This window comes from Rosa rugosa, chromosome 4, assembly GCF_958449725.1.
Source record: "Rosa rugosa chromosome 4, drRosRugo1.1, whole genome shotgun sequence".
Lineage (NCBI taxonomy): Eukaryota > Viridiplantae > Streptophyta > Magnoliopsida > Rosales > Rosaceae > Rosa > Rosa rugosa.
Genome location: NC_084823.1, coordinates 34,173,635 through 34,188,801, shown reverse-complemented (window position 1 = coordinate 34,188,801; position 15,167 = coordinate 34,173,635). Strand labels below are relative to the sequence as shown.

The 15,167-nt window shown below is 36.8% G+C and overlaps 2 protein-coding genes across 3 annotated transcripts; both read right to left on the bottom strand.

The window, feature by feature from the left end:
- Positions 1 to 240: 240 nt before the first annotated feature.
- LOC133742525 (beta-galactosidase 3-like) lies at positions 241 to 2,537 on the bottom strand. Of its 2 annotated transcripts, XM_062170216.1 has the most exons (4): positions 2,425 to 2,537; positions 725 to 816; positions 567 to 628; positions 241 to 424 (listed from the first exon to the last, which is right to left on the bottom strand). In XM_062170216.1, the coding sequence occupies exons 1-4, from the start codon at positions 2,442 to 2,444 to the stop codon at positions 242 to 244; spliced, it is 357 nt and encodes a 118-aa protein (XP_062026200.1). In that variant the 5' UTR covers positions 2,445 to 2,537; the 3' UTR covers position 241. The 2 variants fall into 2 exon arrangements, with proteins under 2 accessions (XP_062026200.1, XP_062026199.1); XM_062170215.1 differs by lacking the exon at positions 2,425 to 2,537 and having other exon boundaries at positions 725 to 1,013.
- Positions 2,538 to 10,001: 7,464 nt separating this feature from the next.
- LOC133744074 (probable xyloglucan endotransglucosylase/hydrolase protein 30) lies at positions 10,002 to 12,718 on the bottom strand. The gene is made up of 4 exons (XM_062172207.1): positions 12,197 to 12,718; positions 11,829 to 11,929; positions 11,504 to 11,712; positions 10,002 to 10,620 (listed from the first exon to the last, which is right to left on the bottom strand). Exons 1-4 carry the CDS (start codon positions 12,411 to 12,413, stop codon positions 10,101 to 10,103), a joined length of 1,047 nt encoding a protein of 348 aa, XP_062028191.1. The 5' UTR covers positions 12,414 to 12,718; the 3' UTR covers positions 10,002 to 10,100.
- Positions 12,719 to 15,167: the final 2,449 nt, after the last annotated feature.

Here is a 15,167-nt window from a genome sequence, read left to right as displayed (position 1 = left end):
TAACAACACAAATATATAAACAATTTACATATATACCTGAGAGCTGGTCATTGACAAAGACATGCATAGCGTTCCCAGCTGACAACACGGTGATAATTGGATGCTTACCACCACACAGAAATGATTCAGATGGACTTATGTCGACACTAAAAACATCTAGTTCTGCAAAGTTCTCTTATATAATTGGATATACATTTGTCACAAATACATTGAATGGAAAAAGAAGTTCATTTGCTTAATCTCACCTGGTGGTGTACCGTAGATAATCATTGGGGTCTATAGTGATGTTCAACTGATCTAAGAAACCAATGACTGTGAGAGTTGTATCACCTGTCCATGAAGAAATGTCTTCACTGAAGGTTTCCCATGACCACAACTCAGAGTTGGTGGGAAAAAATTGTTTTTGGGATGTCTGAAGTTCCACCTGTAATAAAGTGCATAATGAGCATCATGTCTGTGTATAGCTAATTCATTGGGGAAAAACCTATTTGGCCTCACTTTGATGTTAGACAAATTTTGTGGAAAATAGTAAATAAGCATTGCAGAGAGACCTTTATTTCATTTACTTTGGCAATGTTGAATACAACAATTTCGCAGTCTGGAAGGCAAGCCACATTATGCAAGGGAGCTGAAGATATTAACAAGTTCATTAAACAAGTGAAAAAGAAAATCAGAATCTCAATTTTATTTCATTAGAATTTAAAGGAATAGATTGTGAGCTTACAAAATATGTTGTTGGGGCAAAAGCAAATCCTCTGAAAAATCCAAGGAGACCACTGAATAAAGGGAATGTAATTTCGACAAACATGGTAATTGCTGCAACGAAATGTCAATTTTAAATCATTAACGTATATCCAGCTTGAACTCGAAGCAATAGCCAATAGCATAGACTTGATGGAATTAAGGTCCTCCGCTACCCTATATTCCACTCTAGCTCGGCAGCCCATAGCCTCTTTGAAACTCTTCAAAACTTTACCCCATTCTCATATATAATTCCAGAAACTCAAATTCAAATAGCATAATGCCCACATAATTAGTAGAAAACAAAATCACATATACTTAATTCATAGCTCTAGAAAAAGTAACAAAACATATGCGAACTGCACGAGAATCAAAAGAAACTATCTAACAACAAGAACTCAATGGGGTATTTGCAGGGCACTTAAAATATGCCAATCCCCTAATTATGTTACTTTTGATTCCAGCATAAAATAAGAAGCAACTTTTGCACTCCAGCTTTCTACACATTATTCTATTATAATTTTTATTGTAGAAGTCTCAAATTTATTCTTGAGGAACTTCATCTTGTTTATAAAAACAATTCCCCTTTCCCTTAAGTAGATCCCTAACTCCAACCCATGTACACCCAAAAGCTTCATTTGCGATTGGGATAATCCCTAGAATCTACCTTATAAGGTTAATCAGAAGCAGTTGATCATATGCAGATTATATGTGTTCTTTTTCATCATATGCAAGAGAAGGTAACAACAATTAGCAAATCAATCATACAATCTTGTAACGAAAAGGAAAAAACAAAGGAGAAACTATGAATGTGAAGTTCAGTAATATATAGAACCTATTTTTGCATAGACAAATCCTACAGTGCTCAATACTCTAAAGTACAACTCAAAGTAGGACATACAAAATTTTCATAGTAACATCTAATGATATAAGAAGTGAAATTATTAATGAAAGAGGCCAAGCCAAGTAAGGCATTATCAAACCACACTTATCAGAGCCACCTATTGTGAGCTGGAAGCCTTCCAAGGTAAAATGAACCAAAGCTATGACTGCCTATGAGCTATAACCCCCTTGATAATGATACTCTGTACATTGGACCAGTAGTCAGGCTTCAAAAATAAATTGGTTGTGTTGGTTCAGCCGCATTGTTTTGGTAAACAAGATAATGTTTGTTAATTAGGTATAGAATAAATATGAGATTCCGACTAGAAATTTGCCTCTATAGAAATATTAACTTTGATGAATGAAAAATGAGAAATATAAGATATGATATGATGCAGTCCATACATCCAATCATTTAGTCATAGAAGGTCTAGTTAACACTCACTAAGCATCTGGAGGACACAAAACAACTAGCAGTGGTTCAAGCTCGACCAGTTCTAACTAAAATTGAGGAATGAGCATCATTTACTTAAACAAAGGAGAGATTGGGTATAGCATAGAACATATTAGATGAATTACAGTCAAAACAAAAACGCGAACTGGATACATTTATTGACAGGTAAATCGATCATCATGCAAAATCCCTCATAAGTTTTGGTAAGAATAACTACGTTAAATGATGCATCCACACATTTTCAATCTTGTTTCTGTTGTGTGAGTTATGATGCAAAAATACAACTGTCCTAAATGAGTAAAGCAAAAAATTTAATTACAGATTACAGCACGTTAAAGAACACTTACCGATAGAAGTTCAGCTCCATCTTGTTCCAAATAAACTGTAGCTACCAGCAGATCCGATGGCAAATCTCCTGCTGAATAGAACCGAGCTTTCATCTTTTCCCCTTCCCATTCTTGGTTGGTCTCCCAAGCCGGCGAAGTGAGTCCTGGACACTGATTCAACATCGGTTTTCCTAGCTGTCTGCATCATCACACCATAGTAGTAAGTACATGTTCTTTTTCCTTTTCATTTCTCGAAAGTTCCAGAAAAAGAAACATCTAAATGTAAAATGACTTGAATCACTGTCAAACCTAACACTTGGAAATGTTTCAAAGAAAAGAAATGAACCTGAAAATCTCTCGCAATTGCTGCTTATCAGCTTGATTAGGATCATCACCGATTCCTACAAACAGTACATCCCCAGTCACCATCTCAGTTACAATTCAATTTCAGAATTCACAAAACACTCAATCAACTAATCAAACCATTAAAATCTCAATTGAATCAAGAAAGCATGAATTGAAATCAGAAGTACCGAAGATGCAGCCGACAGCCCAAATGTCAGCCGGAGTCGAGAAATAGGCAGACCCCAGCAAAACCTCCGGTGCCTGGTAAGAGAAAGTGACCGCCTCCGGCACAAAAGTCTCGTAGCAGAAAGCAAAAGGCTGACTGTTCCCATCGCCGATCTTGAGGCTCTATTGTTTCTCCTCTGACCAATCTTGATTGTGAGCTTTGAACAGTAAGGTTCTTCTACTTATGTGTTTGTGAATGATGGAGGCTCTGACTCGGTACAGTGGTTGAACTTTTAAATTTGTTCAAATGACTGAGTGGTATAGGAATTAATTAAGGTCATAATTCGATTGGGCAAATCCCAGAACTCGATTAAACAAGAAACATAAATTGATCGGGGAAAAAGACTCCCCAGAAATTTAGACAAACAAGCCTTCTGTTTTTCTCCACTACACTACGAGTAGTGAGCCTTCCCAGCAAATCCTTTTGTAGCACCAAGTTTCCCTAACAATACCAACAAAACAGAAGAAATGTGTTACAAAATAGAAGAACTATACCTAAACTCAAAACCCCAAGACACAAATCATTTGCAGAAAAAACCCTAAAATCGATCGAAGATTGAACCCAGTCGAAACCCTAAACTACAAAACGATTGAAACCCTAAATTGCTTACCAATATCCGATTTGAAAACAGCTCTTGCTGGAGATCGAGCTCCATTAATCCGAACATGAAGGATTAAGTAGAGGCTAAGAAGAAGAAGGAGAGACTACAAAAAAGAATCGACAGAGTGAGAAGATGAAGGAGAAAGTGAGAATCGAGATCTGACAGAGCTCAGTGAGAAGGAGAGAGGCTGGTCTTTGAGTTTTCCAGTTTTAGGGTTCTAGGTTGAGCTGAGAGAGCTGAGTGAGAAGGAGAGAGCGCGTGGGGTGGTTTTTGAGTGTTTGAATCTTTAGCATCGAGGTCTCTATGTCAAAAGCACACGTCAAAATAACTTTGGAAATTCTAAAACAACCCCCACATTCAGACAACATTTAAATGTTGTCTGAATGTCACAACATTTTCCAGTCAACTAGGGCGTGGCTATTTGAGAGGGAAAAGACCCAATCAACTTTTGGATATCCCTCCAAATTTGAGATAGGAAATCACCATTTTCTACAACTACATAAATGTGTTGTCTGAATGCTCACCATTTTTCCAAATTAAACCAGTATGGTTTTAGTCTATATTCAGACGACAGAAAAAAAAATTATGTCGTCTGAAAAACTCAGACGACATAAAACAATACTTATGTCGTCTGAAGTGTGTCGTCTGAAGGCCTTTTTGGCATAGTGTGCAAGTTCCAAACTCTCTTCAAATATCTATCATAGTTTTCGAATTATCTTACACAGATTAACCGTAGGCGAAGCCAACCTCATAGACACACAATTAAGAGATTCATACATGTTTTGCTAATCAGTACATAATAACTTCATGTCTATGCATGTTTCCTTTCTCTTATTTTTTTCTTGCCCCCTGGAGTTACTCTAGCGCTTAAGGACGAGTTGACTACATTTATATTATCAACAAGATTTGAGTGAAGATGTTAATAGACTAGTAATTAATCATATCCAAATTTGAATTGACTGGCTCTGGAACCTGATTGAACGAATGAATTAATGATCTTGGGATTACAGTATTTTTCGTACCAATCAGCAGAGAAACTTGTCATAGTTTACAAATGTACGTAGTCTGTGTTCTTCTTCTTCTTCAATTTACTTGTATTAAACTCAATATTGAAGACTTAATTAATTGACAAAAACAGTTGAGGGTATTCTCAGCCTTTTCCTTCTGAACGGATAAGGGGTTCCTTAATTAACCTTTAATTTCATAGTTGAGATAAGCTAAGAATGTCACTGTCGGTTTGATGGCCGGTGGATGCCAATAAACAAATGATCGTGTGGTTTTCTTTACAATATCAAAGAGACGTTCACATTGCAACTGCATTAAATTTGAAGCATCGATCGTCCAATAGATGTGACAACAGGTCAACAGCCATTTGGTAATTCGGCCTTTTATTTTGCTTCTTGGTTTTTATTTGGTGGAAATTATTCTATGGTACCATTAGTTTTCTTCTTTGTTTTCATTTTTCAGTCCTTATCCATTTATGCTGCTCGTCTGCATGTAGTTAACTAGAAACTAAAAACAAAAATGATTACTAAAAAGGGGATCTTAATTAATAATCAATGACATCAATTACGATTGTTCTTAGCTTAAAATTATTGGAATTCTAAGTATGAATCTAAAGGAGGAAGAAGATGAACAAGGAAGAAAGATTTTGACAGAAAAGACGAAGAAATTACAATCGTATTGATACAGTAACTGTTTCTACAAGGCTGAGAATTAACATGATGGAAGAGAATCAATTTTTTTGTACTAACAGAGACTTATGACATAGACTTAAGACCCTTAGGACTATTCTAGCTAAACACGTGTCCACTTCTAGATCATATTCTTCATTACCAATTATACTCTTTACAAAAATTAACCTTGCTTTTATCTTAAAGATACTATTTAGTATATGACACTTTCATTCATAATATTTTTGACGATAGACAATTGTTTCTTTGATGCGGGACAATTGTATTGGATCGACAATTTAATTATATCAACAACTGAAAATTATAATAGTGTTTCGTGAGTTGAACTCACGATCTATAACTTACAAAGAGAAGACTTATGTCGTGAGATCATAAAATGCACCACTATACTAGGCCATATATGTTTGATACACCAATACTCTCACTAATTGTTAGCAAACCCCATGCATTAAAACCACTACTTCTACGCATCAAAAAAAAACCACTACTTCTAGAGACTTGCGGGTGCGCAAAGCATCTTTATTACCATTAAATGTATCCGGGCAGGACCATTACGGCATTACCCCATTAAAATTCTAATCTTCCCATTCTCATGTTTATTCACCAAAAGGAGAAAAGTGATTATAGCTGTATTTGCAAATATCTTTCATCAAGTGACATTTCCACTCCCACAGGTTTCAGGCCGGTTCTTTTAACCGTCACTCTCACCACCAACAAATTAGGTATATATCATGTCATCACCCCATGAGCTCGCTACTATTGCTAAAAGATACATATGCAGTCGAATATTTAGATTGCTAGACTAATTATATATATCTCTTGAAAGGATGTTGTTTAACATCCTAAGAGTAGTTCAAAACCGAACTAAATTACAAATGGTAAGTCATAAGATGACTTTCAGAGTACACAAAACTTCTAAGACCGTTTTTGATTTCTCTGAGTATGATAAAGATTCGTGTTTATTTATCATAGCTTTTTTTAATTTCATAAATTTAAAAAAAAAAAATTATTGCAGCAAATACCTCTCGCAAAGGACCCAAGATCACATATATATATATATATATATATATATATATATATATATATATATATATATATATATATAACCCTTTCATAAGGGATCCATTTTAGGACCCACTTTTCGCATTTCGGTATCTCAACTTTTCAGTTTTTAGGTCCTAATGTATAGATCACTTCTGCAAATTTTCAACCAAATTGATAATCGCTAAGTCCAATTAGATTAAATCACTGGACAAACCGAATATGTCCAACCCGAATCGTTCATGTTTATAATTGTAAATCACAGTTATGAATGCCTTAACAATTATAAATTTAGCTGAAAATTTACAGAGGTGATATATTCATATAGACCTAAAAACTGAACAGTTGAGATGTGGATATGTTATCGAAAAGTAGTCTAATAAGTGATCCCTTAAAATGGCTAAAAAAAAGGGATCCCTAGCCTCATCGGTGATCCCTCCCGGCCGGTTTATGGCTCTAAATTAACTCCTGATGGGCCGCGTCTACCTTCTGCCTTGGTTTCCTGACCCAAGAGGAGACAGTGTTTCTGGCGAAGGTGAAGCTAGCGGAGGTGATGCTGGTGGCAGCGATGGAGAACAATATTATGTGTGGAGGGTTCATTTGGTTTGGGCCACACCGTGGCGGTTTTCTTTGTAATATTGTAGGCTTGAGTTAATTAAGTGTTCTCGTTACTGCTAAAAAAAAAGTGTGAGTTCCACCACATCTTAATGTTCTTTATTAGACTAAAAAAAAATTTTAAGTAATTAATGTGACTTTTGTAGTTGCAATGTTTTAGGCATGTAGACCATGCGTGCATAATTTCTAAAGCTGACTGAACTCAAAAACCTAAATTTGATATTTTTTTACGATTTTTTAAAGTCGGTAAAACCGAGAAAATTATTTTAAAAAAATCGGGTCTAAATTTTGCAATCTGTCACTTTGAGCAACTCCTAAAACTCATGTTTTACCAATTCCATGTGAGACTTTGATATATGAGAATTTCAATTAAAAAAAAAATGTGTTGACAAGATTTTGGCTTGTCATGACATGCCACGAGTGCCCCCCATAACACCTCTCTAGTGTCAAACCACATCAATACTTTTATTCCTACAATTTTCCGTTTCATATTCTCACTATTGATGATGAATTTAGAATGTACTCCATCTTACGGACTTCTATATATATACAGTATTCATGTGTAGTACTGCAACACACTAATTCTATGTAGTACTATTGACATTTGAGAATCCAATTAATACTTATATAGGGGAGGCAGTTGTGTAGACATGTTGAAGTCATAATTATCATTGCTTGGTCTATTTGGCGTACCAGAAATTTAGTAATTTTTCAACGATTAAATTCCTCCGCTGCAAAAACTTTATTTGAGGCTGTCTTGATGGGATCTAATTATAATCAAGCTAATCCTTCTTCACATATTCCAAAGATTTCTAGGTACTTTCATATTAAGTGGCAACCTCTTAATATAAACCAAATTAAATTGAACTTTGATGGTTTTGTTAGAACTGGTTCAGCTGCTATTGGATTTGTTATTAGAAACTCTGATGGTAACCCTCTTTTTGCTGCTAACAAAGAATAGGTGTTACCAGTATCCTAATTGCTGAAGCCATTGCCCTCAATGGTGGATTACATACTGCCTACTTCATCAACATTCTCATGTTATACAAGAGGGTGATTCAAAGCTTCTAATTAATTGCCTGCATGGAAAAGCTGAAATTCGTTGGAGCATCCAGGTTTTGGCTTCTAATTAATTGCACTGGCGGACCTAGCTGCGGGCAATTCACGGGCTCATACGCCCTCTGAGTTTTTGTTAGTTAATTGATCATCTACTAGCTAGCAGACAAAATTTTAGCCTAAATATTAATAGAGGGCCCTTCCACTAAGTGATCCCTTTTTTTGGTCTTTTATAGGGATAGGCATTAGAATATTAATATATATATATATATGCCCCCACAATAGCTTTTTTTTTTTTTGAATAAAGGGCGGTGCGGCTGCCCTTAAGCCTTGATTAGAGAAACTGTCGAATACAAGGGGGGGACATTGAGCCAAAACCCCTGATTACAATAAGCATCTAGAGAACATCCTGACATACTATCATGAGTCTCTACTAAACAACTGTATTCAACAAAGCACCAACTAGCAAAGAGCGCTCTACTGGCGACTCTATTTGCTTCACAGCGGTGACACAACGGAAAGATAACTTGATCTGCAACTCGACTACAGCATAGCATAATGTCCATACACACAGCTTTCCCATCATGTTGCCACTGGAACATATATCCAGTGACACGTAGTTTCACCCTACCACTAGGAGGCAGCGACCATTTGACAAAGCAAGAAACTCGCCGCCTACCTAGAGCAGTCACGTTACTGTCACTAGGAGGTTGCGACCATTTGCTAACGCAAGGAACCCGCCGCCTACCTAGAACAGACAAGGCACACCAAGTGCATCTACCGGCACGAAGCCCATCTCGTCCTACCAACCTATAGCAGTGACTTATTATAAACAGTAAACCAGCATAAATAAAATGAAAAACACAAATAACATATTTAGCCCAAGCCAGGCCCAAGAAGGGAGCCCAAACCCAAGCAACAATCCAAGGAAGAGGAAGCCCATCAACTGCCAGCCGGGCCTGGCCCAACTCCCCCACAGCCGCCACTGTCGGGACCTGCACAGCGCCGCCCCGCCACCTTCGCCGGAACGATGTTAATGATCTGGCATCTCCGACGCACCAAGGAATCCTGTCATTCCAGATCGGAGCCAAGCCCTGCAAAAAGGCCGTCCTCGTTGAACCAGGGAGAAGCCATCGTCGTCGCCCACCCGAATCAGGATCGGACGATCCAACCCAGATCGGGACGCTCTGAATATACCCCGACCACGCCGCACCGCTTGGCCTCCGCCGAAACGTTGATCTGGACCGACGATTAGGCCATCGAAGAGGGAACCCGATCCAGCCAACAGATGTGATCTTCCTCCCCTCACTGACATCCACCGTGATCTCCCCAATCGAAACGTTGATTGATGGATCCGGCCTCACACCCAACTCACGTGGAGTCGACAATAGCCCGTCCGACGACGGCGTAGGGGCACGCCGCCGGACAGGAGGGGATTTCTCTCTGTTTCTCTTTTTTAGCACTCTCTCTCTTTGTGGATTTGGATATTTTGAATCTTATGCCCCCACAATAGCTTAAATTAAAGAGAATATGGCAATATGCCCCCATATAAGTAAAATCTTGGGTCCTCAACTGATATCATGTCGCTAGCTGCTTAATTCTCTTCTATCATATTTCGTCATATTTATAGAGATGCTAACTTTGTGGCTGATAAGCTTGCCTCCTTAGCTCATAAATACAACTCCATCTGAGTGGTTCTTTTGCTTTCCCCTTTCTGTGTTCCAAGCGTTCCATTTGGATCAACCGAGAAGAGGTGTTTTTAGAGGTTTTGCTTTCTAATTTTTGTTTAGTCATCGGAAAAAAGTCACGATTATCATTTAGTCTACGTACTGAGCCAAATTAGTCTTAAACCCTAGGAAGTACCTCAAAGGTCACGACTTTTTAATGCATCGATGTTACCATATTTTAAGGCATCCATTATTAAACTGATGGGAGAAAACCATCATATTTTGTTTCTTAACTTATTGATTATGTATACTAATTTATTCTAGGTTCATCTTCTAATAATCAAAAGATCAGGTTTGGGGAGAGAAAGAAATCAAAATTATGATTAACTGGCCAACACTACAATATTTCAATTTACATATAAATCACACTGATGATGATAATGATATGATCATCACATATCTACCTGGTTGTCGGAAGCCGCACCCTGGTTCCGGCTCCGCCTCTTAGGCTGCTTTTTGTGACTGCCTCCAAACTTCAACCTACCGGTATCCTTGAACCGCGCCTTCTCTGCAGGAATGATCTCGCACTCAGGCATTGGTATGGGGTACCTCAACGAATCATAACAATATGAGTAGTACATGTAACGTTGACGGAACCGGCGCATGGCCGCCCGCCGCGCATGCGAAATGGTAGAGTAGTCCTGAGAGGTGAGGTAGGCAAGTTTCTCGGCGCAGAACTCTGCGAATGGGAATTGCTCGATAGGGTCGGCAGGGCAGCCTTCGAGTACTAGGTCTTTGAATTCGGCGACGAAGGGGGCAAATTTGTAGTTCACTTTGGCCTTGCCGCCATCGGTGGCCCAGTTGCTGGCATCCCATATGGTTGCATACAAGGACATTGGCTTTGATGGGTAGTCACCACCCATTGCTTCCTTGCGCACTACCTCTCTTATTGGTACTTCATCCACGTAAAATCTGCAAATGTGTCAATTGGATGCAAAAATATTAGGCAATTAATCAAGTCAAACTATGTTCTACCGGTGCTAGCTAAATGGTTGCTATTATTATGTTATTAAGATATTAAAGTTGGATTTATATATGTCTAAAACTTTATGTTAATGGTCAAAATCAACGAAAGTATCATTTTTCACTCTACTAACGTTTCAATAAACAACAAAACTGTCAAAACATGGTCAATATTGGACCTTTTAATAAATAAAATTTAATTGGGATTTGGTTCTTTTGCACATTTGCCCTATAAATGAGACGAGCCTTTTGGAACTCATGACCTCTTTGTTTTACAAATAACTAACAAAAGAAAATAAATCGACTCGAAACAGTTTAATTACCACGGTTTTTATATTTATTTTTATTTTATTAGACATGATATTTATTTTGAAAGTTCTCATTAACAAATAAAAATAGATTAACTAATTTTACATTTCCGGTTATCGAATTATATATTCCCATTAACAACTTTTAAAACGTCCTCTTCACAACATGGCTAAAGTTTGTTTGCGGTTGATATATGAATCATGGGTGGACTGTGGACATGACTTCATTCTCATCGACTAAGTAATGAGGTTCAACAAATAGTAAGGCATGTTTGTCAACCAGTGGTTGTAGAAACAATCCCATACGCAAACCCAAACTATCTAACTTGTGGCCTCTCGTCAGGTCAACGAAAGCATGCACAAAAGTCTAAAGCATACCATGTTAACGAGAACCATCCACAAAACCAGAACATTCCCAAAACAGAAGGAACAATTAAACCAAAACAAAAAAGAACCCACTAAAAGAAACAAAAAAACAGAAGAAGCGAAAAAGAAACAGAAGAAAATCAATTAGAATAACTCACATGATGTTATTAGGGGTCCAGAGGATGCTGTAACGGTGGAAGTCTTTTGTTGGGTCGAACCAGAGGCGGTACCGCTCCTCACGGCCGCGACTGGTGCTGCCGTTGCCGTACAAGTTGGTCTGGAACCTCCATGGCTTTCGTTCTCTGTTACCCAAGAATTCTATGTCCAACTCATCGTGGCTCTTCTCAAACACGTCAGCGTTTGATGTCTGTTACCAAACATTTCATCATCACACAAAAAGAAAAATTAGCCACCACAACATAAAAAATTTCCTTACAAAAATTATAAAATAGTTGTAAAGATAAAATGAATAAGAAAGCTTACATAGAAAGCAACGCAAATACCGGCGGTGTAATCCGACGGCAGCTTAATCTTGGCGCTGAAGAAGCCATGGTCGTAAAGAGAGGAGGAAATGAAGCCAGACCCTATAATTAATTAACCAAATCAAAGCACACGAATAATCAATTAGTAATTCAACGAAAAAAAAATACCTGTAAAACACGTACAACATTAATTAGATGGAAAAAAAAAATATCCAAAACATAATAGGGAAGTTTTCTTTTTCATTTCAGACAGTTGCAAATCCAAGAGAAAAAAAAAATTTGTAAGAAACAACGTCAAAAATTTTCAGTCGGAGACAACCAAAGAATATTTACGATATGATTATCAGAATCTTGATATTATGTACGCACCTGTGTATTGGTCAAGGAGGAGGCGGACGCCTTTTCCATCCGGGGATCGGACGAGGTTGCCGTCGCCGAAGAGATGGTTGTAGCCCTCGTCGAAGGGGATGGTGGTGAGATTGAAAGGCGCTGCGTTGGCTAATATCGAAAGAGTAGTAGTGAGAGGAAGAAGAACAAGGAAAGAAACCAGCGGTAACTTGTCGTGAAAATAACGCAGCCCGTCCATTTCTTTCTCTCGTTTCTTATTTTCCGGCCACTGTTTTGGTGTTTTGGTTTTTCGGGTTCTTGTGTTTTGGTGTCTCTCTCTCTCTCTTTCCTCGCCACCTCTTTTGCTTTTTCTGCAAGTCTGAAAGTATGTATATACAGAGAGATAGAGAGAAGAAGCCAAGAGGCAAGGAGGGGGATTCAATTGGATTCAATGCAGGGGAAAGGTTACGAGATATGGACAGGTCGAAGAAATTGAAGGAAGGAGAAATGAAATTTAATGGTCATTGGCTACTGAGAAGCTTTGAAAACTTTCTGTAAATGTACGAGAGTACCCTCGGTTGGCGGGGGTATTATCGAAACGGCCACTATGTGATGGGGATTGGATGCATTAATATAGAAAAAGTGGGAGCGGTAGTTACAACTTTTTTTTTTTGAAAGAACGGTAGTTACAACTTACACAGATTACAATTGGGATTTTCTAGATCCTAAGGGGATAGAGAATGGGTTAGGGGAGGTTGGGTTTGTTAATGATTGGATTGGTTTATTGGTGTTTTGTGTTAAGGGGATTGCATTACCTCTCAAAAAAGAAAAAGAGCGTTGCATTGGATAATAAGGTTTATCAAGTGCTGATTTTGACAATCAGGCAATGGCCAACTACATGTTCACGGGGGACCTTTTTTTTTTTTTTTTTTTTTTTTTGAGAATAGATCACAGGTAAGGACTTAGAGATGAAGTCTTTGGTGGGGCCAATGGTGACATGATAGGTGGCCATGCCATCTGTTTCATATTTGTCTGTTCTTGGAAAAATAATGTTAATGGAGTCATCAGATTTCTAAAATGGTTCAGTTATCCAATAAGATACTGCAACGACAGTATCAAACTATCAATGAAGCCTCAAATTCTAAAATACCCAGCATTTCATTTTGAATACTGGAAATAATCCCAAAGCTTCTTTATAGAAATATATGTGGCAGCATGTAATTTACGAGCCGGACTATCCTAACTAGCTAGTAAAACTGACAATAGTATGTGGCACAACTATCCCAATGTAAACATGCAGGGCGGAACCAATATTTGAAAGGGGTTAAGATTGAATTGTAAAAGATATATGCATTAGGAAAGTGATTTGCGACCAACAATTTATTGATACAAAAAAGAATACAAAATGCATGTTGAATTATTGTTCAAATACACCAGTAAAGGATATTAGTTACAAAAATATATCCTTAAAATGTTGTTATATTAATACAAACAGTTTTGTCTCTTTTAAAGTATATAATTATAATTAATTTGATCTTGCCATGACTTTTTTTTTTTTTTGAGTGAATCTTGCTATGACTTGATTGGATTGGTAATTCCTTTGGATCATGGTTTGCGTTTGTTTTTTTTTTTGGGGGGGGGGGGGGGGGGGATAATTTGTAGCTTAATTTAGTTTAAAATACTAAATATTAAAAAATAACCCACCTCAAATTTCTAAACTTAGCCCATATGTTAATTTTTTTTTTGGTCATTTATATGTAATATGTTATTTCTTTGCTTGAAGTATTTGATTATATTTTATTTTCTATTATGCTTTAAGAAGCATAGTCACATAGAAAGCTTTATTTTTTTGGGTAAGTTAGGTTAGAAAAAGAGTTGGCTGAGAATTATGATACAGATTCAATAATTAAATATTTTCACTTCTATTCAAGAGCGCATGGTACAATTTCAGTAGGTATGTTCTTTTGTTTTAGATTTTTGTTATCGAATTTCTATCAAATGTTATAAAGTTAATTTTTTTGGATCAGTTAGCTATTTGATTATTTGATATGTATTTAATATATGATGTGGTTTAAATTAAGAAAAGAATAAAACATTTACTTGCAAAACTTTTAAAAAAATCATTATTAGACTTTCATTAAATTTTTTTTTTCACCCACCTCATCCTAAAATTCTAACTCCGCCATTGATATCAATCAAACGAAACGATGCAGGTGGGTTTATAAATCAGCTCAATTTTTGGTTTGCTCGCCCCAATTTGTAAATAAACGAATTAAGATTTTTGAACTTGACATTAACCTTGCTCGAAAAATTGAGCTACTCTTGAACTTTGATATATTTGCGAATTCAATGAAGTAGAGAATTATGTTTTTTCTTAAACGACTTTGAATCATTTAAGCTGAGTTCGCTTAATTATTTAAAGCATGACCATAAAAGTTAAGTTCAACCACGTAATTTAAATATATATAAAAATTATCTATATAAAAGGCAGTTTTCTTTTTAATCGATAAATCTAATTTCTCTTCATAAGAAGGTCGCTATAGTTGGTTAGGTAAACTAACTATGCCTAATTTGATGTTTTAAACTAATGACGTGAAAACAATAGTATCAAAGTTGCTCACACATCTCATATTACTTATGCTCTTTAATACAATATATTCTTCTCATTACATTCTCAAAAAAAAAAAAAGTATATATATATATTTTTTTTCCTCATTATTTAACATCGATTTGAGCTAAACTTAAGCTCAAGAAAAGTAGCTAGCCAAGTGAGAGCTGAGCTAACCTAAGCTCGAGATTTGAGAAAAATCATTCAAACTTGAGTACTGGAACCTGTGTGTGATAAAAATATTCAACCCGAAGTTGAGCACCTTAATTTTCAACTTTGCTCGTTTCATTTACACTCTTAGGTTTGTGTTACTTATGATCTTGACTAAAACCTCAGATTACATATATTGACTAAAATGTAATTTGGATATATCTTAATTATAATTGATGCAGTGAGTAACTAGGG

Excerpts from the sequence above, each read along its gene's own strand:
- LOC133744074 (XM_062172207.1), bottom strand. The coding sequence starts at position 12,413 with ATGGACGGGCTGCGTTATTTTCACGACAAGTTACCGCTGGTTTCTTTC. Across the intron at positions 11,713-11,828 it reads GTATTTGCGTTGCTTTCTAT|ACATCAAACGCTGACGTGTT; the intron begins GTAAGCTTTCTT and ends GTTTGGTAACAG. Across the intron at positions 10,621-11,503 it reads TGGACCCCTAATAACATCAT|ATTTTACGTGGATGAAGTAC; the intron begins GTGAGTTATTCT and ends ACACATTTGCAG.
- LOC133742525 (XM_062170215.1), bottom strand. The coding sequence starts at position 947 with ATGGGCTGCCGAGCTAGAGTGGAATATAGGGTAGCGGAGGACCTTAAT. Across the intron at positions 629-724 it reads TTGCCCCAACAACATATTTT|CTCCCTTGCATAATGTGGCT; the intron begins GTAAGCTCACAA and ends TAATATCTTCAG. Across the intron at positions 425-566 it reads TTGTATTCAACATTGCCAAA|GTGGAACTTCAGACATCCCA; the intron begins GTAAATGAAATA and ends ACTTTATTACAG.